Here is a 27,348-nt window from a genome sequence, read left to right as displayed (position 1 = left end):
ATGCAGTACTAGCATTATATTCTTGCCCCTTGGCACAAGTGTACACGTCCAGCATGCTCTCCACTCCCTTCCAGATAACTAATGGAACCCGCCAGGGTTGTCCCCTATCTCCAACAATCTTCAATCTCATGACTGAACCCTTGGCAGAGGCCATCAGAACACATGCTAGCGTAACAGGTTTTCACTTTGGTTCAACCTCCCATGTCATAAACATGTTTGCGGACGATGTGGTCTTGCTACTAACTAACCCACTTACTTCACTCCCTATGGCACATGACATACATAAACTCTTTGGAGACGTCTCTTATTATAAGGTGAATTTCACCAAATCCCTCATACTAAATCTGGGGATACCAGCCAAAGACTGTCTCATATTACAACAATCCCTCCCATACTCATGGACTGATAAAGGTATACCTTACCTGGGCATTACCCTGACCAATACCACTAGCTCTCTAGCGGTCACCAACCTGAAACCTCTTATTTCCAAAATTGAAATCCAAACCAGACATATTGCCAAACGTGAACTTTCTTGGTTGGGAAGGTTAGCAGCATTTAAAATGCTCATTCTACCACAGATCCTGTACATTTTGTACATTTCCCGATAGCCATTCCAGCACAATACCTCACTTCCCTCTCTAGCCTTCAATGGACACTCTTGTGGGGCACAAAGAAAGCAAGATGCTCACGAACAAATTTAATCCCTAACAAAACTGCAGGGGGAGCGGGACTAAATCGACATCCACGACTACATGTGGGCAACCAGACTTGACCAACTCAAATATTGGTTCTCTCTCAATGAGGTACCGCTATGGGTAGAAATCGAAAAATCCATGGCCCCCATACCAGATCTACCAGCGGTTCTTCTGGGAGACAGTTGGATACCCTGGGACACAAAAACTATACCCCCCACTATTCACATATCATTGCAGGCTTGGAGATTCCTCTTAACCCGCCAACTCAGTAACCGCCAAGTAATAGTCTTAAACTTCCTCTAAGCATAATCGAAGCTAATATACCAATGCTATCCCTGAAAACATTCCCCTCCCAAGGGATAAACACGGTGCAAGATTTGCTCATAAACAACTGCCCAAAGACGACAGAATATCTAATGAGAGAATTTAACATGCCGAATCAATTGCTTTTCACTTGTATATGAGTGTCTCACTTTATGCACACATCCGCTCCCTACAATCCACCTCCCGACCTTAGTATGGCAACACCTCACAAGGGGCTCATTACACAACAAAGGTATATCACTATATTATAACCTGCTTCAGAATAAAAGGACCTTCAAAAAATCAGCTGCACATATGAAATGGGAAACAGATATGGGTACAACGATCACAGAAGAGCAGTGGAAACTTGTATTTCAAACCATTCAAAACACATCACATTGTATTAGTCATTGGGAATCAATGATCAAGATAATTAATCGTTGGCAATACACCCCATGTAGGATTGCAAAAATGTTTCCCAACACCTCACATTTTTGTTGGAGAGGATGCGGACACAAAGGCCATCTCCTACACATGTTCTGGGAATGCCCTAGCCTAACTAGCGTCTGGAACCAAATATTCAAACTCGTTTCATCCCTTACGGGAATACTCACACCTCCCAATCCAACCATGGCTATACTACACATCGGTCTGGAAATCTTTCCACGCACCATGAGACATGTAGTATCACACATCCTATTAGTCGCTAGGTCTTTGATACTCCAAAAGTGGAAAAACAATCCTACAGTTAACGTCACTGATGTAACCAGGAAAGTTCAACAAAACTATACTTTCGAAAGACTCTTAGCAATTAACTCAGTTAAATGCGACAAATTTGTGTGGGAAACCTGCACTAACAACTATAATACTACATAAATATCTATTGGTATCAATCTATCCAACTATGGATGCATACGTAAACCCACACTGGTTATGTGCTTCTTATTACATGCTTTGTATTGTTGTTTTATATTTTTTTTCTGTTTTTCTTTTTCTCTCTTCCTTCCTTATTTTTTTCTGTAACATTTTGAAAATTTCAATAAATATCTTTTCATTGAAAAAAAAATGCCATAACCCTCCCCCCATTCCACCCTTCATTAATGTCTCACCCTTAAATGACATGTCTGCCCGATTTAATTCTAGTTCACCCTCCCCCCTCAATTCTAGCTTAAATACTCCCCCAACCTTCCCAAAAACCTCTCCCCCAGCACAGCAGATCTCCTTCCATTCAGGTGCAAACCATCTTTAGCATATAGGTTGTACCCTACTGAAAAGTCAGCCCAGTGCTCTAGAAACCCAAACCTTTCCTTCTCACACCAGATCTTAAGCCATGCATTCAGCTCTCTAATCTCCCCCTGCCTTTCCTGTGTTACGCATGGCACAGGCAATATTTCAAAGAATATCACCTTGGAGGTCCTTCCCTTCAACTTGCAGCCTAGTTCTTTAACCGCTTGCCGACCGCGCTATAGCCGAGTGATGGCTGCAGCTCAGTCAGATAACTCTGGGAGGGCGTACTATGATGTCCTCCCAGAATCTTGCTCTGGCGCGCCCCCTGGGGTGCATACTGGGTAATATCCGTGACCACTGGGTCCACAGGACCCGGCACATCATGGATCACGGTAAATGGCCGCTGACAGCGGCCGTTTACCACGTGATCTCTCCGTCAAATGACAAAAAAAAAATCATATAGGTACAGTGTTGCATGACTGAGTAATTGTCATTCAAAATGTGAGAGCACCGAAAACTAAAAATTGGTCTGGTTAGGAAGGGGGTTTGTGCCTAGTGGGTAAGAGGTTAAATTGATTCTTAAGGAACCTCCACCTTCCATGTATTCAGTCATTGGTTCCAACATGGACCAAGACAGCTGGGTCATGCTCAGCCCCTACCAGTAATTTATCAACCTGGTCCACCACATGCCGAACCTTAGCACCAGGGAGACAGCAAACCATTCGGTTGAGGCAAGCCTGGCGACAAATTATTCTATCAGTCCTTCTGATTATAGAACCCCCGATTACCACCAACTGTCTAGGCCTACCTGCACTACCCTCACCACCCCTAGTAGATGGGCTGCTCTCCCGGTTGTTAGGGGTAGCAGTGACATCCAGGGCTGCTACCTCTGTGTTTGCCACCACCACATCTTCAATCAACTTGGCAGATTTGTTTTGGTGCACAAACATAGGACTGGTCTTCCTTTTCTGTGAGCCCCTACCACTCTAACTACATTTACCCATCTTCCTATCTGATAATCCTGACTTCCCCCTCCACATCAACCCTACTGACCACCTGCTCAGCAAGTAGAAGACCCCTTTCAAGGTTGTCCTTTCTACTCAGTGTTGCAACTTGCTCCTCCAGATCTCTAATGGGCAACCCGCTCACATCTGTCACAGTGGTATCCATCCTGGAACTGTTGCACCAATGATGCATACATGTGACACACTGTGCAAAACCTTCAACCCTGCTAGCACAAAATTTCCCAGTTACAATATAATTATAAGGAAGTTTAAGATGTTACTAACAGGTTAGAAGACTCTTGTCTTAAATCCTGTTTTCAACTCCTGGTTATTAACTCTCCACTTTAGTTAAAAATTCCACTTATGTTCACAAATTCCAGATGCAAGCCAGCATTAGCAGTGAGCCAGCTCCAAGGGAGTTGTATAGACACTTATATACACCTGTGAACAATTCACCACTTCCCTTAATTAGCAGAGAAGAAAAATAGTGCTGTTTAAAAAGTCCCAGAAAAAGGGGGGGGGGGGGGGGGGGGGGGAGTATTTTAAAAACGGATAGCGCAAACTTACCAAATAAGGAACGAAAAAATTATTTATATATATACACACACACACATACACAGTGCCTCGCAAAAGTATTTACCCCCCTTGGCATTTTTCGTGTTTTGTTGCCAACCTGGAATTAACATGGATTGTTTGAGGATTTGCATTATTTAATTTACAGAACATGCCCACAACTTTGAAGATTTTTTTTTTATTGTGAAGCAAACAGGACAAAATAACAGAAAAAGTCAATGTGCATAACTATTCACCCCCCTAAAGTCAATACTTTGTAGAGCCACCTTTTGCAGCTGTCACAGCTCCAAGCCGCTTTGGATAAGTCTCTATGAGCTTGCCACTTCTTACCACTGGGATTTTTGCCCATTCCTCCTTGCAAAACTCCTCCAGCTCCTTCAAGTTGGATGGTTTGCGCTTGTGAAGAGCAACCTTTAAGTCTGACCACAGATTTTCTATTGGATTGAGGTCTGGGCTTTGACTAGGCCATTCCAACACATTTACATGTTTCCCCTTAAACCACTTAAGTGTTGCTTTAGCAGTGTGTTTGGGGTCATTGCCCTGCTGGAAGGTGAACCTCTGTCCTAGCCTCAAATCACACACAGAGTGGTACATGTTTTACTCAATATCATCCCTGTATTTAACACAATCCACCTTTCCCTCAACTCTGACCAGTTTCCCAGCTGCTGAAAAACATCCCCACAGAATGATGATGCCACGTTTCACTGTGGGGATGGTGTTCTTTTGGTGATGTGATGTGTTGGGTTTGTGCCAGACTTAGCATTTTCTTTGATGGCTAAAAAGTTCAATTTTAGTCTCATTAGACCAGAGCACCTTCCTCCATACATTTTGGGAGTCTCTCACATGCCTTTTCACAAACTCAAAACGTGCCATTTTGTTTTTTGCTGGAAGTAATGGCTTTCTTCTGGCCACTCTGCCATAAAGCCAAACTCTATGAAGTGTACGGCTTATTGTCGTCCTATGTACAGATACTCCAGTCTCTGCTGTGGAACTCTGCAACTCCTCCGGGGTTACCTTAGGTCTCTGTGCTGTCGCTCTGATTAATGCTCTCCATGCCCGGACCGTGAGTTTTGGTGTGCTGCTGTCTCTTGGCAGGTTTGCTGTTGTGCCATGTTCTTTCTATTTGGTTATGATAGATTTGATGGTGCTCCTAGGGATCAAAGATTTGGATATTTTTTTTTATAACCTAACCCTGACTTGTAATTCTCAATAACATTGTCCTTTACTTGTTTGGAGAGTTAATTGGTCTTCATGGCAGTGTTTGGTTAGTAGTGCCTCTTGCTTTGGTGTTGCAGCCTCTGGGGCCTTTCAAAAAGGTGTGCATATGTAATGACAGATCATGTGACACTTAGATTGCACACAGGTGGAAATCATTTCACTAATTATGTGACTTCTGAAGGTAATTGGTTGGACCAGAGCTTTTTATGGGCTTCTTAACAAAGAGGTGAATACAGACGCACATGCCAATTATCAGTTTTTTATTTCTGAAAAATAGTTTTATGTATATATTTTTCTAATTTTTACTTCACCAACTTAGACTATTGTGTTCTGATTTCTGATGCAACACATATAATTCAGATTAAAAAACATTGAACTAAAGGCTGTAATGAAACAAAATAGGTAAAAAGCCAAGGGGGTGAATACTTTTGCAAGGCACTGTATATATATATATATATATATATATATATATATATATATATATATATATATATATATATATATATATATATATATATATATATATATATACACACACACACACATACACACATATACATACATACATACACATACACCCCCACTTTTTTTTGTTCTGAGCTGCATAAAAGCTTGAGGAAGGAGAAGCAACAGTACACAGAGCTTCCCAGTAAAAGGCTGTGTCAGGAAAAGTCTGATCATTAGAGAGCGGGCTGAGTTCCCAGCACCGCTAGAGAACTGGTCACAGTGTGTTTTCCTGCCTATTGTGGTCCGTTTTTAACAGAAAAGCAGGGGGACTGGAAGGAACACCGGGGATTTCACACAAAGGAAGCAATACAAAGAAAACAGAATACTTTTTTAAACAAGTACATGGTACAGAAGGCAAATATCAGGAATATGAAGTGTTGTGTTTACATACTCTAACTTCCCCACAGGGGGATCACTGCCATGGACCTGCAAAGCAGCCTGACAGCAAGGCCACTTGATACACAGTACCCATTGCTTGCAGGATCCATTAAAGGCTGTCCCGTCACTTGCATGTGGGGTCTGAGTACAGTTCCTCTTGGCTTTCTGGCCATGGGTGACCGATCCGTATTAAGCCCATTTCTATCTTAGCAGTAGTGTTTAGAATAGAAATGAAAACAGTGACCAAGACTGAGACAAGAACTTCAGAGAGAAATATACAGGCACATCCATGACCTAAGGTCATTAGGTAAAAACTGAAGCTTAGCTGAGCTGGAAGGGGTTATGCCTGGGCAGGGAATTCCTGCCTTTTTTGGCCAGTGTCTATTCACCTAAAGGTGGCAGCATAGCCCAAGTACAGTCATGGCCAAAAATACTGGCACCCCTGCATTTTTGTCAGATAATGCACCACTTTGCCCAGAAAATTGTTGCAATTAAAAATGTTTAGGCATTCTCATGTTAATTTCTTTTGTTTGTATTGGTATGACACAAAAAAAGTGGAGAAACAAAAAAGCCAAATCTGACAAAGAAAATGGACTGGACAAATGTATTGCCACCCTCAATTTAAGCTTTGGTAGCACATTCCTTGGAAAAAATAACTGAAATCAATTGCTTCCTGTATCCATCAATGAGTTTCTTACATCTCTCTACTGGAATTTTGGACCACTCTTTCGCCAACTGCTCCAAATCTCTCAGATTGGAAGGGTTCCTTTTCCCAACTGCTGTTTTGAGATGTCTCCACAAGTGCTCTATGGGATTTAGATCTGAACTCGCTGCTGGCCAGTTCAGTACTCTCCATTGCTTTGTCTTGACCTCTGATGGAGACCCAACTTTCTGACACTTGGCCCTGCATTGCACCCCAGAATTCTTTGGTAGTCTTCAGATTTCATAATGCTATGCACACAGTCAAGACATCCAGTGCCTAAAGCAGCAAAGCAACCCCAAAACATAAGGGAGCCTCCACCATGTTTGACTGTAAGGACTGTATTCTTTTCTTTAATCACTTCAATACGGGCACTTTTACCCCCTTCCTGCCCTGGCCAATTTTCAGATCTCAGCCCTGTCACACCTTGCATGACAATTGCGCAGTCATGCAACACTGTACCCAAACTAAATTTTTATCATTTTTTTCACACAAATAGAGCTTTTATTTCGGTGGTATTCAATCACTACTGTTTTTTTTTTATTTTTTGCTAAATAAAAAAAAAAAAACATTTTGGAAAAAATTAGTTTTTCCTCGTTTTGGTTATAAAATTTTGCAATTAAATAATTTTTCTTCAATTTAGGCCAAAATGTATTCCACTACATTTCTTCGGTGAAAATAACTCATATTTATTATTTAGTCTGTAGGAAAGTAAGAGTCCACAAACTATGTATATATCTAAACATTGATCAATCCTGATGGACTATCTCATTTCATGAGCCCCTAACATGCCAGGACAGTACAAATACACCTCAAATGATCAATTTTTGGAAATGTTTTTTGAAGTTGTAACTTTTTGTCATTGTTAGGAAAATGAATAAAATATATATACGATCACCAGTGCAGTACAGCATCATCATGTAACTCGTGTGGCAGTGATTAGGGACAGTGACTAATGACAGTACAGAAAAAAAAGTTTCAAACTTTTTTGATTAAATTTATTTTACTGAATTAAACTGATTCAGTTTGTTTTGTTGTGACTGGCCAAAGCTAATCACATGGTACATGTGGGCTGTGATTGCTCCTGTCTGTACAATGTGATCACACTGACCAACCACAACTAGCAACAGAATTGTACACAATGAATGGCATGAAAGGAAGCCATCCATTGTTTACAACTGTCGTGTGACCCTGCTGTGATTGGTCACAGCAGTCACATGGTACCAGCAGTGAGCCAGTACACTGATCAGTCATTGGCTGTGTCATGTGGTGGTAGCTGGTGATAGATTGAACTGCACTTTCTGAGAGGACGTCATATGACATCCACTCAGAGTGGTAAAGCCACCGCCTGGCTGTCATTCTGCTATAGGTTGGGCGGGAAGGAGTTAAAAGGCCCAAATTCATTTTCTGAAAACAGTAGAATGATGGGCTTTACCAAAAAGATGTAATTGTGTTTAATCTGTCCACAGCACAGTCTCCTAAAAGGATTTTGGCTTCCTCAGGCAAGTTTTGGCAAAAACTTTGATTAATTTTTCTCTTTTGTTCAAGTCCAGGGAGATTGGCTACAATGCCATGGGCTGTAAGCTTCTGGACAAGGTTGCACACAGTGGACACATGAACATTAAGATCTCTGGGGATGGACTTGTAACCTTGAGATTGCCCATGTTTTCCACAATTTTTGTTCTCAAATCCTCAGACAATTCTTTGCTGCTCTTTCTCTTCTCCATGCTCCATATGGCACACAGACACACAGAAAGGTTGAATCAATTTTTCACCATTTTAACTGGTTGCCGATGGTGTGATTTTTATATTGTCAGCACCTGTTAACTGATAAGGGAGAGTTTAATTACAAATTACAGGAGCATCACAAACTTGGTATGCAATTAATTCTTACAATTTTGAGGTGTCAATTTTGTCCAGTCGATTTTTGGAGTTTGGTATGGAATGTGTCAGATTTGGCTTTTTGTGTCATACCAATACAAAAAAAAAAAGAAATAAACATGAAAATCTCTAAACATTTGTAACTGCAACAATTTTCTGGGCGAAGTGGTGCATTATCTGCCAGAAATGCAGGGGTGCCAATATTTTTGGTCATAACTATGAAGAGCTGTGTATCCTGTGATGGAAAATTAAGAAATACATGCCTTCTTCTAGTTGATGAAAGTTTTAATGAAATTTGGAGGTCTACAATGAAATTTGGAGTGTAAGGTCTACAGAGTCCTTTGCACCTCTATTTAGTTAAACACCACAGTAAAGATAAGCTGCATGCAATTTTACAGTCTTGATTAGGGACTATCAAATCAGGAAAATTGTTATTCAGGACTATGATTCTCCCATATATCTGCATGCAGAGTTGTCTGATCTAGCCAGAATCACACAATTTGGGACTCCAGGCAAGAGTGATTTATAAATGGTATTTCTCTCTGCAGACTGCTCAAATCTTCATGCAGGAGAATAGAATAAATAAAAGCTGAAATTTTCCTGTCGTTCAGGATCTTGGTAGATAACAGAGACCAGACTCTTAATTTTCTGTTCAACCAATGTTTACCCATTCTTTATGGTGGCTTTAGCCTGAATCTTTTTTTACCATTGTATGAGCCTGCAATTTCTGTGCAACTCCACATCCTGAAGCATACTTGAAATCTGGGTACCAACCAATGCAAGGTCTTCATCTACCATGCACAAGAAGGTTTGTAATGCTGTTCAAACATCCAGGCAAAAGCAGATAACTTTGGTTACTCCTACTTGCTGCAAGTTTCTATGTAAAGCAATCCCTTATTGTGAACCAAAATTTACATTTATAATTGCTATGCATCAGAAAATGGGAATTTATTATATAGAAGGTTTACAAAAAATTACACGTTACAGCTTTGTAGTGTATTTTCAGTCTCATCTATAATCATTTAAAACTCACAGAACATCCCTTATGTTCGCTTTAAAAAAGGCACATATTTTAAATAACAGATTTGCTTTTAAAAGGCACATTTTATAAACAACAAAGTCTGCTGTGTTAAATTGGTTAAGAAAAATTAGTTTTATTTTAGCCAATTTCACAGCTGTATTTTTAGAAAACTATACAGATTGTACAGTTTATGTATTTATGCTGTAGAACAAAGGTGTAGGTCCAATGAATGCAAAAATACTGTACCAACCCAAGCTACAGGGAGATTTACAGGGGGAGCAACTCTCCAACAATAATGGGAGATGGTCAGCTGGAAGTAAAAATGTAAAAACTGTACAAAAATAAGATTGAATACTTTTCTTCATACATTCAGCAAATTGCCAGCACAGATATCCTAGTATTAATAGTAATATATCTGCAGTCACAAATCATTAAAAACACTCCCAAAGGAATGGCACGTTATATATTTACAAAACACTTGTCTACACTATACATTAAAAGTAAAATATATTTATATATGTTTTATATAGTGTATTGATTAAAAAGGCAATAAAATAGTACACTCCTAACAAAAAGGTAGTTTTTGGGTGGGGTATTTTGTAATTTAATATAGTGTACCAAAATTAACTTATTAAATAAAATATATTCTAGTGAAACCTAAAATTTATACAAGTGTGAACATAAAATTATTTTTGGTGTATACATAACCTGCAAACAACTATGAAGACTCACCCAAGAACTAAAATATATAAACAGATATATAAAATAGCCTTCAGCAAATGAATGGACCTCAAACTTTACACAATAACTCAATGATCTGTTAATACTGCATCACACTAAGAAAAACATCTTGACAGTGGTTTCTTCATGCTATCTTGATATTAACTAGACATTTTTCTGACAGTATGTCAAGATTTTTGTTCTTGAACAATGTCCCGAGAACACACACACACACACACACACACACACACACACACACACTTTTTTGGGTTTATTAAAATGCATCAGTATAAGGTTATCGTCCTGTGGGTTTTGTTTAAGTTCATTTAAAATTAGAAGAAAAAAAATTCTGAGGTATGTAACCTTCTTTTGAAAAAAAAAGCATTGCCTCGGTCCTACCTCCTCAGAGGGCAATGCAAGTTGGGGGCTTGCTGCTACCCGTTTTATATTTAAATATATAATTATATATATATATATATATATATTTTTTTTTTTATGAACAAAAATATGCATTTCCAGACTTCCCTGTTGCTCAGTTTTCATCGTCTTCCTCTCTTAGTACTGACAATGGTTCAAGACATGGAATGTCAAGGTTCTTAACAGAAACCTCATGTCTCCATCTTCAGCCTGTGAAGTCGATAGCAGGCTTTAGATATTTGTTCAAAAATAAGAGAAACAAAGTTTTAAATAAATTCAGGGCAGCATAAAAAAAAATGTTCCTGAAAGTGTTCCAAGGATTTTTTGTAAAACAAGCAACTAATTTTTATTTTTAGAATTCATCAATTTTCCTTTGCAAATATTTTAACATGGAGTCCATTCCTTGAGCAGATCCCCATATCTTCTTTAGCACTTCACATTCTCTTTCATTAGTCTGTTCTAATTCTCCACGCATGACATTACGGACTAAAGCTTTGGATTCTTCAAGTACCTACATTGGGTGGAAAAAAAATTACACTTGATCAAAAATGTACTAAATAAGTAGACCATAATATTGAATCATTTAAATGCTGCATACCATTGGATTGCAGGCGGCAAGTTCTCGAATTCGAACCATGACTTCTTGTGTGAAAGTCCCAGGCCAGAACACCTGTGAAACTAGTCCTTTTGCACATGCTTCTTGTGCAGTTAATTTTCTTCCACTAAGTAACATTTCATTTGCCTAGGATACGAAAAAAAAAAAAAAAGGATTTAGGTTTGCATCATTCATAAAGAAATATACTCTTTGATAAAAAAGGAAACATCAAAATAATACTGTGCGTACCGTACTGTATGTATGCCAAATTCAAGAACTGCAACACTTTTGGTTCTGACAGTGACTCATGCACCAAATTCAGGTAGTTCTAAAATGTGCTACTTTTAAATTGTGGCACATTGAATGCGGCAAATTAAAAATAAAAAACAGTTTCTTACAAGGTGGAGCTAATTAAAACCAACTCTCTTTTTCATGTGCAGAGAACTGGCACAGAAAGATTTTGCGAAAGTGTCTTGCATACATTTTAAAAGTCGTGCAGCATCCGCCAAATTCAAGTACTAGTTCTAGACAGGTACATGAATTTGACACATGCTGCACCACTTTTAAAACACACAAGAGACACAATCGCAAAATCTCTTTGCGCCAGTCTTTATGAATTCCTGAGAATGTGTTTCAAATTCTACAAGTTTTGAGTATAATTACACCATGCCCTTCCTCAGGCAGAAACAGTTTCTGTCTGAGGAAGGTTGTGTTGTAATTACACCTGAAACTGATGCTGTATTTTAAACACATCGTGACTTATTTTTTTCAATAAAATCTAAAGTGCAGCAGTCCTGAATTTTTTGTTGATATTACATAAATGCACACAAAAGTATAACCCTTCATCTTGTATATTGTAGCACATAGAAATATCTAACAGACATTTAAAACACTCCCTGCAGGGAATACAAAACTAGTTAATGCAGATGAAGTTCAAACACAAGAAATTGCTTTATATGAATGCAAGCAAACAGGTGTGCAATGCTGTGCTTGAAGATCCAAAGGTTGTCCTGATAGCACAACTTGTGCTATACAATATTATAAATTGCAATACAAAATAAACTAGACGCAATAGTCCAATCTAGGAATGTTAATTTCTTCATATGAACCAGGCACAAGTTACTAGAGGAACTTGCACCTCCCATGTTGCAGCAGTAAAATCTTTATTATAGGTGGCCCACATATGGAAGGTGTAAAACAGTATTTATGTCCTTACTGTGATATCAGCTTCTTGGAGTTCATTCAGGTACACAGGATCAGAATTAAATTAAAGACAACTGGGCTACACTGTTATCTACAGGAGAAACTGGACACTGGCAAACCAAAAAGGAAAAAGCCGTAAGGCATAACATCCCTCCCACACCCACCTGCTTCAGTTTTGCATAAAAGCAATACAAAGGAGTAGACTTCAGAAGAGTTGGACTTCTGTCTCAGTAATCTACAGAAAACGTTACTCACAAAAACCTGTTTTTCTTTCTTGTTCACTAAAAGACACAGGATCAAAAGTGAAAGAGGCAACTGGGATATTCAAAAGCAGTCTGAGGGATACCAACAAGCCTATAACAGCATTAAAACTTGAGGCAGCCTGCAGCTCTAAAAGTTGTCTGAAGGACTTTACACCCAAAACTTGCATCAGCTGTGGCCTGAACATCCACCTGGCAAACATATGTACAAAAGACCAGGTGACAGCCTTACAATTCTGAGAAAGAGAAGCCTGCTGCAGAAAAGCCCAAGAAGCACTTATAGATCTAGTAGAGTGTGCCTTGACTAGAAAGGTTGTACCATCTCATTAAGTCTATATGCTTGAATGATGATCTGTCTGAGCCACGGAGAGACAGTGAAGTGAGAAACTGGTTCCCCTTTAGAAGGACCATCAGGAATGACAAGGGAGTAAGACTTTCTATTGGAAGCAGTGGTTGTAAAATAAACAAGCACATTAGGAAACACTTCCAAACCATGAAAGGAAACCATGTTACAATGTACTTGGGCTGGGCAGAGTGTTGAAAGCACAATGACCTGGTTGAGATAAAAAGCCAAAACTAACTTAGGAAGAAAGGAGGCTCTGGGCCTTAAGACAACCTTGTCCTTGTGTCAGATCAGAAAATGTTCTTTACAAGACGAAGCTGCTAGCTCAGACACATGTATTGCAGAGACGATGGCAACCAGAAAGACAACCTTGTGTGCAAGAAAAGAAAGGGTATGGGTTCAAAAGGTGGTTTTTGAAAAGCTGAAAGAACCAAATTAAGGTCCCATGGAATCACACGTGGTCTTAGAATAGGATAGCAAGGACAAATATTAAACCCTTAATAGTACAGACAGTTAAACACTAAACCAGGCCCGACTGCAAAAAGGGAAAAATTCAATTCATGGAGTATTTTCTGAGATGAAAATTTCTTGCCTTTTACCAAGAGATGCCTTCCATGTGCGCTGGTATACTTTGCAGGAGGTAAACAAAAATGGTATACCGACCTGCTCTGTGCAATGGTTTTGCAGAGTGCGACCCTAAACCTCCTCTTCTTGGGTTTCCTGCCTGCGTTGTTGGCTCCGCCTCTTCTGTGTGCCTCCACAGCCAGCCAGTTGCTATGGGGCAGACATGCAAGCTCTCTCCCTTGAGATACACACAGCGTTGCTCGGCCCTGCTGCTCACTCCCTCCTTACATGAACTGACAGCAGGAGAAAGAGAAGGGAGAGAAGCACCGAGGCTGGGCACAGCGCTGGATCGATACAGGACTCAGGTAAGTGTTAGGGAGGGGAGCTGGGGGAGGGGCACTGCTATTGCAGGTTTTAACCTTAATGCAGAGAATGCATTCAGGTAAAAAACCTTTAGACCTTACAAGCACATTAAAAATCTTTCCATACTTGCTGCCTGAATGGAAGCTGAAATAAAACAGATTTCATTACAATATATACAATTTTTCTAAAACAAAAACTACATTTTGTTTGAGAAAAAAAATTCATCCTGCACCTTCCAATTTTTTTAGCACTATGGTAAAAAACAATTCACATGATCCCACTAGCCATTAGAAAATTGAATGAACGCTCTGAACGCTAACAGTTTTGCATGAAATTCTACTAGCACATGGCCAGCTTAAGAAACAAGATGCAAAAAAAAAAAAAATATAGTAAAAAAGTGCTCAAACTTTTCTCCAAGGTCAAGACATCTATCTTCCTTGGATTCCAAAAAACTAAAATGATGGGAGTGGGAGGGGTTATACATGACTATTTTTGTTTGCGAGTGTATTAATTCCTCCTTTAGATAGCAGTATAACCCAGCTGTCTCCAAATACTGCTAATCCTGTGTCACTTATTAAATGAGAAAGAAATAACGAATACCTGTATTCGGTGTACCAGCCCACAGGTATGTGTATCTTTAATGCAGTCCTATTTTGCACATGTTCACCCTTAAGGCTTTACAACCGAGGGGTTGTGTTCAATCTGGGAATATGTGCACTTAGATCCTTTTAGTACAGGGCTCCTGATCTCAAACCATATATTAGGCACATACACGTGTGTGTATTTACAGTATCTCACAAAAGTGAGTACACACCCCTCACATTTTTGTAAAAAATTCATTATATCTTTTCATGTGACAACACTGAAGAAATGACACTTTGCTACAATGTAAAGTAGTTATTGTACAGCTTGTATAACAGTGTAAATTTGCTGTTCCCTCAAAATAACTCAACACACAGCCATTAATGTCTAAACCGCTGGCAACAAAAGTGAGTACACCCCAAGTGAAAATGTCCACATTGGGGCCAATTAGCCATTTCCCTCCCTGATGTCATATGACTCAGTGTTACAAGGTCTCAGGTGTGAATGGGGAGCAGGCGTGTTAAATTTGGTGTTATCGCCCTTACTCTCTGATACTGGTCACTGGAAGTTCAACATGGCACCTCATGGCAAAAGGACTCTGAGGATCTGAAGAAAAGAATGGTTGCTCTACATAAAGATGGCCTAGGCCAGTGATGGCGAACCTTGGCACCCCAGATGTTTTGGAACTACATTTCCCATGATGATCATGCACTCTGCAGTGTAGTTGAGCATCATGGCAAATGTAGTTCCGAAACATCTGGGGTGCCAAGGTTCGCCATCACTGGCCTAGGCTATAAGAAGATTGCCAAGACCCTGAAAATGAGCTGCAGCACGGTGGCCAAGACCATAAAGCGGTTTAACAGGACAGGTTCCACACAGAACAGGCCTCGCCATGGTCGACCAAAGAAGTTGAGTGCACGTGTTCAGCGTCATATCCAGAGGTTGTCTTTGTGAAATAAACGTATGAGTGATGCCAGCACTGCTGCAGAGGTTGAAGGGATGGGGGATCAGCCTGTCAGTGCTCAGATCACATGCCGCACACTGCATCAAATTGGTCTGCATGGCTGTCGTCCCAGAAGGAAGCCTCTTTTGAAGATGATGCACAAGAAAGCCCGCAAACAGTTTGCTGAAGACAAGCAGACTAAGGGCATGGATTACTGGAACTATGTCCTGTGATCTGATGAGACCAATATAAACTTATTTGGTTCAGATGGTGTTAAGCATGTGTGGTGGCAACCAGGTAAGGAGTACAAAGACAAGTGTGTATTGCCTACAGTCAAGTATGGTGGTGGGAGCGTCATGGTCTGGGGCTGCATGAGTGCTGCCGCCACTGGGGCGCTACAGTTCATTGAGAGAACCATGAATGCAAACATGTACTGTGACATATTGAAGCAGAGCATGATCCCATCCCTTCGAAGACTGGGCGGAAGGGCAGTATTCCAACATTATAACGACCCCAAACACACCTCCAAGAGGACCACTGCCTTGCTAAAGAAGCTGAGGGTAAAGGTGATGGACTGGTCAAGCATGCCTCCAGACCTAAACCCTATTAAGCATCTGTGGGGCATCCTCAAAAAAAGAGGGTGGAGGATCGCTAACATCCAACAGCTCCGTAATGTTGTCAAGGAGTTGTCAAGGAGTGGAAGAGGACTCCAGTGGCAACCTGGTGAATTCCATGCCCAAGAGAGTTAAGACAGTGCTGAAAAATAATATTGGCCAAACAAAATATTGACATTTTGGGCCCAATTTGGACATTTTCACTTAGGGGTGTACTCACTTTTGTTGCTGGCGGTTTAGACATTAATGGCTGTGTGTCGAGTTATTTTGAGGGGACAGAAAATGTACACCATTATACAAGCTGCACACTCACTACTTTACATTGTAGCAAAGTGTAATTTCTTCAGTGTTGTCACATGAAAAGATATAACATTTTTACAAAAATGTGAGGGGTGTACACACTTTTGTGAGATACTGTATATTATGACAGCTGTAAATATCCTTAGGATTGTCTCTATTATCTAGTCGTACTCAAAGTTCTTGCCATATATTAAAGTCCCCAAAGTCATCCATATGTCCCAGTTCAACCGCCTTTTAAACCCTTTGTTAGAGGGTATGTACTCTCCACCTATCTGAATATTTGAAGCCATATACAAAATATTCTTACCTCCAATAGCATATCAAAACAGTAGAATCTGGTCAGAAGGTAATCTGTCCACGCAGCATGACAAATCATCATATCACTCCCTGGATGTGAATTGATGAGTACCTCTGATGCACCACCTTGTTGACACAAGCTCTGACCCGATTCAGCCTAGACAGAACTTCGTCAGAGAGAAGTGGCCTGTCCGTCCGGGAAGAAATGGCTCAAGGAATATGTGGCCTTTTGTGTTCACGAGCAGCATGCTGGTGGTGCATAACAGTTTGTGCAACAAGGTGGTGCACCGGAGGTATTCTTCAATCCTAATCCAGAGAGTGTTGTGAGGATTCATTATGCTGCACCGACTGGTGGCCTTTCTGATTAAGTTCTAATGTCTCAAGCATATTCCAAAAGTTTACCAGCACAGTGATGGTAGCAAAACAGAAACTTAAACATTCATTTACCACTGTCACCATTTGCCCTTAGATTCACATCTGTGCAGGAATAGCAGCCCATTTATTTGAATGGGCTGCTGTACCTGCAGGAAACACAGGGAAATAGTCCCTGACCCTTTTTTTAAAAAAATGCTGCCATATGAAACAGTGACGCTATGCAGTTTTTCACACGCCCAAAAATGTGCCACAATTTCTGATGCATGAGGGTGCAATTAAAAAATCAATGGCATCCCGCCTGTCTTCAAAAGAGCAGCACGCTTTGCCTGTGGGTTGGGGACCACATGCGATTAACTTGCATTCCTCAACCCGCATGTGTGTGAACCTAAGCTAATGCATGCACTTATTATGGGATGGTCAATAAAGGTTTTATTCCTGTTTTGTTGTTATCAGGTGTGCTGGAGGAGTGCTTATATCAATGGAGTGCTTATATCAAAGTGACAAATAACCATAAAACTTCAGTTTCCATACATTTTGTCAGTCCATCAGCTCATATAAGATTTGTGTACAAAAATGTCTGTGTGGCAAAAAAAAAAGGTGTGCTGCAAACCAAGGAGTCTGCTGATCACACCTCTGGAACGAGCACTCGCCTATTGTGAGTTTTATAATGGTATTTATTTTGATAAATTGAGTTAAGCTATAGGGATTTTTCTTCTCTTTTCTGATTTGTATGATTTGAAATTTCAAGCTAAAAAGGAGAAAGCAGACCAAGAGTTTTAGGATATGAAAAGTGCGGTTTTACTTGCTTATTTAACATAAAGGGTTAATTAAAATCAGCGAGTCTATGACAATGTGCAGAACCCTAAACTGGCCATTACAACTCCTGCCCTGCCTAAACAAATTGTTTGCCAGAATAAACAGAATTGCTGAAATAAAGAAATGTATCCACATAGCTCAGGACAGACTATCCCACTCCTACAATTCATTTACTCCACCACAACAGCATTCTACTTTGTTCACACTTCCCCTGACTCACAGTAAAATAGATGAGACGTCACCAGTACACTGTCACAAACTCTTAGTGCAATGTCAAATAAGCCAATGTCTCAGAGCCACACAGGGTCCCTTCCTCTAAGCGACATAGTGACCAAGTTTGCAGTGGAGTGCTGGTGAAGTCTCATTTTACTATGACCCATCTGCTACAGTCACTACAAGCACCCATCTATTACCAAGGTCAAACACTAAAAGATGTGTGGTCCTCATCCTTTGCCTTCTCCCTACTCACACATCCCCCTTACCTTTTCTGCACCCCCTTTCCTCACTTCTCCCTTTTATATATCCACACAGCACAGGTTTCAAGAGAATACTTACAAACAAGACAGGGTCTGTAGGTTTGTTCTTAAGTTGATATGTTTGTAAGTCGGAACAGGTACATTTTTTAAATGTAGCTCCAGCCCAAAAAAAATATTTTTAAAGCGGTTGTATACCCGCTGTCTTTTTTTTTTTTTTTTTTTTTTTCTACACCTGCAAGGGAAAAGGCATAATGAGCTAGTATGCACCGCATACTAGCTCATTATGAGATACTTACCTTAGAACGAGGCGCCGGCATCTCACCTGGTCCACGCCGAGGGAGCTGACATCTCCCCTCGGCGTGTCTTTCGGGTATCGCGGCTCCGGCACTGTGAGTGGCCGGAGCCGCGATGTCGTCGCTTGCGCGTGGGAGACTTCTGCCCGGCAAGCTCCGGAGGTTGCCGGGCTGTCAGCCGAGAATCCCCTGTGCGCATGCGCCGCTGCAGTCAGCGGCTCATTACAAGGGGAATATCTCCTAAACCTTACAGGTTTAGGAGATTTTTTTTTACCTACAGGTAAGCCTTATTATAGGCTTACCTGTAGGTAAAAGTTAAAAATAAAGGTATACAACCGCTTTAAGCTTTTTGGATAGCATAGGGAAGGGTTAACACCCCTGTAATGTTTGTTTTGCTGTCTGTACCCTTGTTCAGAAGATCTCACCTCACTTCCTGGCCCAATGACAATTGGATTTTAAAAATTTTGGGTTGTTGTGGAAACAAGCCTTGGTGATAAAGCATCAGTGGAGATACCTTTTTCCCATAATACCTCTTACAGGAGTGAAATTCCCTTCCTAGGGGTAGATTTCCTCTCACTTCCTGTTGTCTCCCTCCTTTTGTAAGTAGGAGTCATTTGTAAGTCGGATGTTTGTAACTAGGGGACTGCCTGTAGTGGTATTAGTCCCCCCCATATTTTCACCTAGTGATCTGGCCACTAACACACTTCCTGTATTAGAGCAACAAAGACACTTTTGGACAGCAGCACTGCCAATCTGTGAAGAGGGAAGTGTTAGATGCACTAACAAATTTAGATGAACTTGACTAACAAGTTAAAGCTGAACTTTTTGTGCTGTCACTATGCTTCTATAGTAAGGTGCAATATATAAAAGTTTTGGTTTTGGGTTCAGATACCCTTCAATTCTATTTTTCTTCATAAAAGATGTAAAATACCCAGTGGCAAATTTTTATTTTCAATCTTTTAATTAAACTAAACAGAAATATATTGTGTACAAAAAAAATTGATTTGGAGGTATAATGAGTAAAATAGAAAACTCGTGGCAAAGTCTTAGGATCAAACACTCCAAAAAGAATGACATTAATCTAAATGCATACAAGAAAACACAGCAAAGTAACATTCATATTAGGTGTAGCTCCACAGAATAGACATCAGCCTCCACAATAAGTCCCAATAATCAAGCAATTAAAGAGGTTGTACACCTTGGAAAAAACAAAAAAAACAAAAAACAAAGGCATAATGAGCTAGTATGCATACTAGCTCATTATCAAATACTTAACTCAGAACGATGCCCTGAATCAGCATTTGCACTCCGAGTACACGGCTGACATCTTCCTCCGGAGTTACTTCTGGGTTCGTGGCACCGACGCTCTGATTGTCCGGAGCCGTGATGACGTCACTCCCGGCACGGCTACTGCAGAAACAGCACCAGCGGCCTGTGTCTTCAGTGTGCATGCGCTGATGACATCAGCAGCAGCGCATATACTGTATATCTCCTAAACTGTGCAAGTTTAGGAGATATTTACAGTACCTACTGGTAAGCCTTGTTATTATAGGCTTAACTGTAGGTAAAAGTGGTGTAACAGAGTTTACACCTACTTTAAAAAGATCACAGAAAGATAAAGAGAGGGGAAATATGTAATGGACCTGTCATCCACAAACAGCACAGAAGACAGGTGCCAATCAACTAGATAACGGGACAAGCATATATTGGGCCTACGGCTCCAGGGCTCTTTCAAATTACACGACCAGTGGCAGATTTTAAGAAGTTTAAAATTACTCGCTTAGTAAGCCACCGCAAAACAAACTTCAGGCATAAGCATGAGTAAAATATCTATACCCACCCCTACACACAAATAATTTTATTGTTCTAAAAAATTACTACAAGAAAACAGACATGTATATAATGAGCAATGCCATATTATAAAGTTGAGAAGTATTTAATTTAAATGGTCTACATTAAAAAGGGATTGTAAACACTTGGATATACCCAGTGAAGTTACTGACCTCAGGTGATACAGAGATAAAACAAATCCTACTACATAAGTTGTACCTGTTTATCTGCAGTTTTCCCTTTTACACTCTCCAGAGCTCAATGAGGAGAGATCTGAGAGCTGATTGGAGGGAAGAGACATACCCACTTCACACAGCACACCGGAACAGAGCTGAGGCTGTCACCCAGTTGGAGCTCCCCTCCCATCACCTTTTTTCCTCTTGGTGTCAGGAAAACTTGTCAGAAGTGACCCATGCAAATAGCTGAGGAACAAGGCAGCAGACAGAAACAACACCTAGTGCTCTGGATTGAGACAAGTACATACTATAGAAAGATATGCTTTGTCCATATTAAAGATCTACAACCACTTTAAGCAAAGACTCAGGATATACGGACATAGTAAGTTTAAATACCGCAAATAATAAAAAACACAAGTGTCATTATAAAGGAAACTTACATCTACAGTTTTTTTTTTTTTTTTACAACCCAAAAATCCATGTGTTGGAGTACAGTATAAGACACAGTATTCATACTCCATGGATTATAAGTGCATATTTTCAGGCGACTGGACACTCAAAATCTTTGAGGACACACACCATGGGCCACTCCCCTATAACCCTACCCCACTCTGAGTTTTGTAGCAAGCAATTGAGCGTAAACCAAAGAATGAAAGGCAGAGTGTCTAGTGTCCTGTACTGCGCGAGATATGAAATTTACAGGAAAGGCAGCCTATATATCATTAGCCTTTTTTTTCATTCAACCAGCAGACTCACCCAATTCCCTTAACCATACATTCGAGGGGAAATCCCCAAGCAATGAATAGGAAGGGTAGGCGACAATGAGGCAGAATTGTGCCCACAGGCACAACAAAAGGTCAGAAAACCTAACCTAAGAGAGCAGCTGCAATGAGCAGACTGGATACCCATCCACCTGGTAAAACTTTGAAAAGGTATGCACAGCCTTACACAAATAGACTACAGAGGCGTAGTGCCAAAAAGCAGAGTAAACGCTCACTGATCTGATGGAATGGGCATAAAAAGTGCAGGAGGAAGTTTCTTTTTAGGAATGTAAGCTCTTGCAATCAGATTTTGTATCCATGGTACCAAGATTGACTTGGAGGCCAGGTGTCCCTTGAGAGGTCCCAAGAACAGGACATACAGGGAGTCAATCTAATTGGAGCAGTAGCCTTGAGGTATTACTCTAATGGCTTTGACTATGTCCAGGCAATGTACACAGATTTCCTTTGGAATCTTAGGAGCAGGGCATAAGGATGGGCATACAATAGAAAGGATGGCATAAAACAACCTTCTAATGATGAAGTATAAGGAAAGGCTCTTTGCTAGGAAAGTTGATAAGATGTTTTGTTGGAGAGTTCTTGAATATAAATGGGTGAATGGTACTGCCTCAAAAGAGGCTACCATTAGGCCTAGAACTCTCATGGAGAATCTCAATGTGGGATGCATCTTGGATCTCGAATCTCAAGCATGTGCTTTAAGAGGAAAGACATTTGCTTGAGATGTCTCTAGGACCAGACCCAAGTAGGTGAAGGAAAGGCTGGAGAGCACATAAGTTTAAATTGATCACCCAATCAAAGGCTTGGAGCATCTGAACTGTCCTGTAGACATTTTCTGATAACCGGAAGAGAGATTAATCCTACAGGTCATCTAGATCAGTGGTTCTCAATTACCAAGTACCCTCAACAGGCCATGTTTTGGGAATTTCTCTTAGATAAAATAGCTGTCCAAAATACCAAGCGATTGACTCTGATTTAAAGCACCTGTGCAAGATAAAGGGAAACCTGCAAACATGGCCTGTTGGGGGTACTTGAGGACTGAGGTTGAGAACCACTGATCTAAATAACCTGTGACTTAGATGCCCTGATTTCTGAGAATAGCCAGCAGAGATACTAAGACCCCTTTCACACTGAGGCGTTGAAAACTGCCTATAAAAAACGGAAAGCGCTTTTCAGGTGCTTAAGTGGAGTTAGCAGTGTGCTTTTTTTGAAGGTCACGTGACAAAAAACTGCTGCAAGAACCAATCTGAGGCACTTTTGAATTGCTTTTTCAGGCAATTCCCCTTCATTTCAATGGAGAGGGGCACTTTTTTTTAGCTCTCCAAACATACTACAAAGATGCTTATTTCAGGAGTTTTTTCACCTTCCTGCCAGCGCAACCGCCCAGTGTGAACGCATCCATTGATTTTAAATGGGAAAAAGGTTTTGTGAGCTTCTCAGATGCTTTTTTTTTCTAAACGCAAAAGCGCTTGAAAAACTCCTCAGTGTGAGGTCCCCCAAGACCTTTGGGGACACTATAAGAAGAGGATAGGCCATAGGCTGGTGCAGCAAAGTGGTTATCTGCCAAAGTGAAGCACAGAAATCGCTGATTGGATGGGTAAATGGGAACATGCAGAAATGCATCTTGGATGTCCACAGAGGCCATGTATTCCCCTGTGTCTCAGAATGGCAATTACAGCACTTGCGAATTTCATGCAAAATTTTGGAATTTGAAGGAATTTGTTAGGGGATTTCCAGAATAGGACAAATACCCTGCTGGGCTTTGCAACCATGAACAGGTTTGAGTAGAATCCTTTGATCATGTCTGTTACCCCCTTAAACCTACAAGCTCTAGAACCCAGAGTTTGAAGCCTGGTTAGAGCAAACAGGTGCTTTGCATTTAGGAGGCATTAGGGTTTGCTGCTGTGGAAGTAAAACCTTCCCATCTGTTTCCTCTGCTTGATGAATTGTTAGTGGCTCACCAAATAGATGTTTTCCGTGGAAACTCATACACGTGAGGTACCTTCTGCAGGCAGGTTCCACTGTCCAAGCTTTTTAGTCATAAGATTTTGCGCATATGAATGGAGATTGGAGCTAACCTGGAAACTAGTCTGTAACCAGCACGATCTTAAAATACAGGGTCGTGTTGGTTGTTTGTTGTTCCAGTCTAGTCATTGTTCTAGTCCAGTTAGCATTGTAAACTCTTTTTCCACAGAACAGAGTTCAGCAAAAGATTTTGGATGGAGTGAAATTTTTTTCAGGAGTGACCCAATCGTCATAAAACCCAAAAGGGGCATGGCGAGATAGAGGAGAGTCGGGCTAAAAAATGCCATGGCTTTTGCAGACAGAGGCAATGAGCTTTTCAATGTTAGCAATATAGCGGTAGTCTGGTGAAGAGAAATCTTTTGCAGCTTCCTCCAATACGGCCTGCGTAACCGCGTCATTTTCTTTCTTTGTCAGCATCCTCTAGGACTCGTGTCGCTCTAAGGTTGAATGTTACACGAGCCTTCAGCAGAGCAAATGTTCAATACGATTTTGAATTGACTCCCTTTAGCCTAGTCTCCGCCAGTGCTATAAGTGAGGGTATTCCCCCATGGGGTACTCACGGAACATCGTGCAGCGTATAAGGTAAGCATGTCCATAAACAGTACAAGATAATCCAGGTGTAGATTGTCCTGTAACAAATCCTTTTGATGAAAGGACAGGTGGAATTGTTTGAGTACCTAAGGGTTCTAGCCTGGAAATAATGGTAAAGTGTGCAACTAATGGTGCAATGTAACACCTGTATCCACCTGAGTCTAAGCTATGAGTGGTTGCATTTTAGTGCCCAGTTTGAAGTTTACACTGAGGGGTGAATACATTCCTAACATAGCTCTGTTTTTGCTATAATAGTCAGTAATGATGTACAGGGTAAACCTGTTTACGACACTGGACTGTATATAAAGTCCAGCCTTTGCCCATTCCATTTGGGCATTCCCCCAAAGTGGTCTTCAGGGACTGGATTCCATAGTGATCTAGACCTGCACAGCACAGTGAGGGCTTGACTGAAGAATCAGAAGTTAAAATAAGAAAAATTACCTATTCAACCACTTCCCGCCCATCATATAGCAATATGACAAGCACAAACTGGTTAAGTTATCCTGAGTGAACATCATATGACGTCCAGCAGGATAAGCTGATGGCCCGCAGCGAGGCGGTCAGTGGTGTGGTGTGTCAGTCTGACACACTGCATCTCCGATCCCGGTAAAGAGCCTCTGACATAGGCCCTTTACCTCGTGATCAGCTGTCTCTAATCAGAGTAAACAGGAAGAGCCGTATATCGCCTTTTCCTCCACTCGCACTGACAGGCGCGAGTAGAGGAGAGACAAACGGCTGCTCTCCTGATGGGGGGGGTCTGCACTGATTATCAGCGCAGCCCCCCCCCCAATCAGTGCCCAATAGGGATGGCACTGTGCCCATCAGTGATGCCTTCCAGTGCACCCTGATCAGTGCTGCTTAACAGTGCCACCCATCAGTGCCGCCTATAAGGGCCACCTATCAGTGCCCATCAAAATTTTGGTCTTTTTTTATTTGTAGCACAAAAAATAAAATCCCCAGTGGTGATCAAATATTACAAAAGAAAGCACTATTTATGGGGGAAAAAATTATAAAAATTTAATTCGGGTACAGCGTTGCATGACCGTGCAATTGTCATTCAAAATGTGATGGCTCTGAAAGCTGAAAATTGGTCTGGGCAGGAAGGTGTATAAGTGCCCTGTATTGAAGTGGTTAAGTTAAGGGCAATTTACTCAGAGAAAGAGAAATCACCTTCATGAACTAACACTAAACTGAGAATTCACAGAGTTCGGTAGGATTACAGGGGAGGAGCCCAGGGGGCCCAGCTTTGCCGGTGTCCAATCACTTGAAGGCACATGCCTATAACCTATGAAGTATGAACACTTTGCCTACGTCCTGTACTGTATGACTGTATTAAGATAATGTTTTTTTTTTAAAAAAAAGCTTTTGAAGATGTCACTAGTCTTTTACTAAAGAATGTTCATTATCAATAAGTTTGTTTCAGTGAATATCAGTCTAATATATTTCATATATACATGTAAAAAAATTAACATAATAAAAACAATTCAGTAACAAACAATGGTATAGCAATGGATAAGGGAGGTATACACTGCACTTCGCGCCTCAAAACAGCAAAATGTTGTAAAGTTTGGTGAAAACGATTATACTATTATTATTAACGATAAGTTCACCTTTAGTAACATGTCACATCCATACTTATGGTGCAAAATGTAACTAATGCAGCAGCCCCACAAAACCCCCTCTTTCCCGATCCCCCACTGTGACAGCAGATGTGATCCTCTCCCACTGTCACAATTTAAAAACAGTGCAGCTGTATGGAGCTCCACCCACACAGCCGCATCATTTAGTCGCAGAGTTCTGTGAATTATTGGACCACAAGACCTGTCTTCCACCGTGGTAGATGGCTTGTAGTTCTCAAATAAACTGAGAGGGTGTTCGTGAGTGGGCGCAGCGTTCATTGATTCTTAATGCACTTCAGTAACGGTCTGTACTAAGCTGTACTAAGTGTTTGCAAGAATCTGGCATTGCACCTGAAATCCACTGATTGTGGGTGCAATGCTTTGCAAGCTGCAGTGTAAAAGGATAAATGCACATTTTATACCTGCAAAACGATAATCATTATTTTTTTTTTATTTATACAAAAGGCGAATGTGGCCTTTATGTGCAGTTTTAACTAGTTTGTATGTTATTATATTTAAAAAAAATGAACTGATATACTTACAGAAGCAATACCCATTATTTTAGGGAACAGAAGTGATGAACAGCCATCTGGACTTTGTCCAAAAGTAGTATAAGGTGTCTGAAACCAAGCTTTCTCATTTGCCCAGATAACATCACAAAGAGGTAATATAGATGCACCAAGTCCAATGGCAGGCCCATTTACAGCAACAATTATGGGTTTCTTAAACTGAATAAATGTACTCACAAACATCCTGTAAAAAAAAAAAATGCATGTGATCACTATTAGATTGACTAAATAGTAAGCTAAAGAAAAAAGGCAACAGTTACATTTAAAGATGCAAATTTGTAGTCCATTTAAAAGTATCTAAATCTAAAACTTTTATTTTAAATTTGGATATAGCTAGGAAGTGTTATAACCAACGTCAGATTTTTATTCCAGTCTGTGTCTCCACTGGGGAAATTTACAATACTATTTGTCCTGATTTCCATTTTCATTAACAGAGAAATTGATGGGAAAGCCAAAAATGTACAGTTTTCTTCAGCAAAGGAAATGGAGGGAATTTTTTCAGTGGGGACCTGTGCCTGTGACTTTAAGAATGGATTTGAAGCAAGGGCATTCACGCAAGCAATTGTTTACCTTTTATACTGTGTATAGCCTAGTTTTTTAGTTATAACAGGCATGCAAGTTCTGAATGCAATGAAGAAAAGCCAACACAATTTCATCTCCCACTACCATTTTACCGAGTGAAGAATTAAAATGATCACAGGACAGACATTACTATGAGACTGATACTTCAAGAGGTGGACACTATCCCACTCCCAAAACATGAAACAAAAAATAAAAAGGTCTGTAAACTCCCAAAAGGGATATTTTTAATAGGTAGAATTTGGTGGCATAAATTAGGCCCTGCCCTCATAAAAGGTTTGGACACACAAACCATGAGACATCTTTTCATAAAGCTGTCCAGTGATCACTTTTATTGATAGAATAAGGAATAATTATAACCTGCCAGGTTTCACTGCAATCTGTAGGGCTCCGTTCAAGAGATTTCTTCTCAACTTCAGTCATGGTGATAATGGTTTAAACCAGGGATCTCCAAAGTTTCCAAAAAAGGGGCTAGTTTACTAACAGACATTAGGGGGCCAGACTGGTCCAAGAGA

The 27,348-nt window shown here is 40.5% G+C and overlaps 1 protein-coding gene across 1 annotated transcript in view; it reads right to left on the bottom strand.

The window, feature by feature from the left end:
* Positions 1-9,413: 9,413 nt before the first annotated feature.
* CDYL (chromodomain Y like) overlaps positions 9,414-27,348 on the bottom strand; it is a 119,839-nt gene continuing 101,904 nt past the window's right edge. Inside the window, exons 5-7 of the mRNA XM_073630992.1 lie at positions 26,228-26,438; positions 11,243-11,386; positions 9,414-11,155 (exon numbers count right to left, since the gene is read on the bottom strand). Of these exons, the coding sequence (XP_073487093.1) occupies positions 10,997-11,155; positions 11,243-11,386; positions 26,228-26,438 (514 nt within the window). The 3' untranslated portion in view covers positions 9,414-10,996. The remainder of the gene's footprint in view (positions 11,156-11,242; positions 11,387-26,227; positions 26,439-27,348) is intronic.

This window comes from Aquarana catesbeiana, linkage group LG05 (genome assembly GCF_042186555.1).
Source record: "Aquarana catesbeiana isolate 2022-GZ linkage group LG05, ASM4218655v1, whole genome shotgun sequence".
NCBI classification, from domain to species: Eukaryota; Metazoa; Chordata; class Amphibia; order Anura; family Ranidae; genus Aquarana; species Aquarana catesbeiana.
Note: the sequence above shows the minus strand (reverse complement) of the source record. Positions and strands in the feature narration are given on the sequence as shown.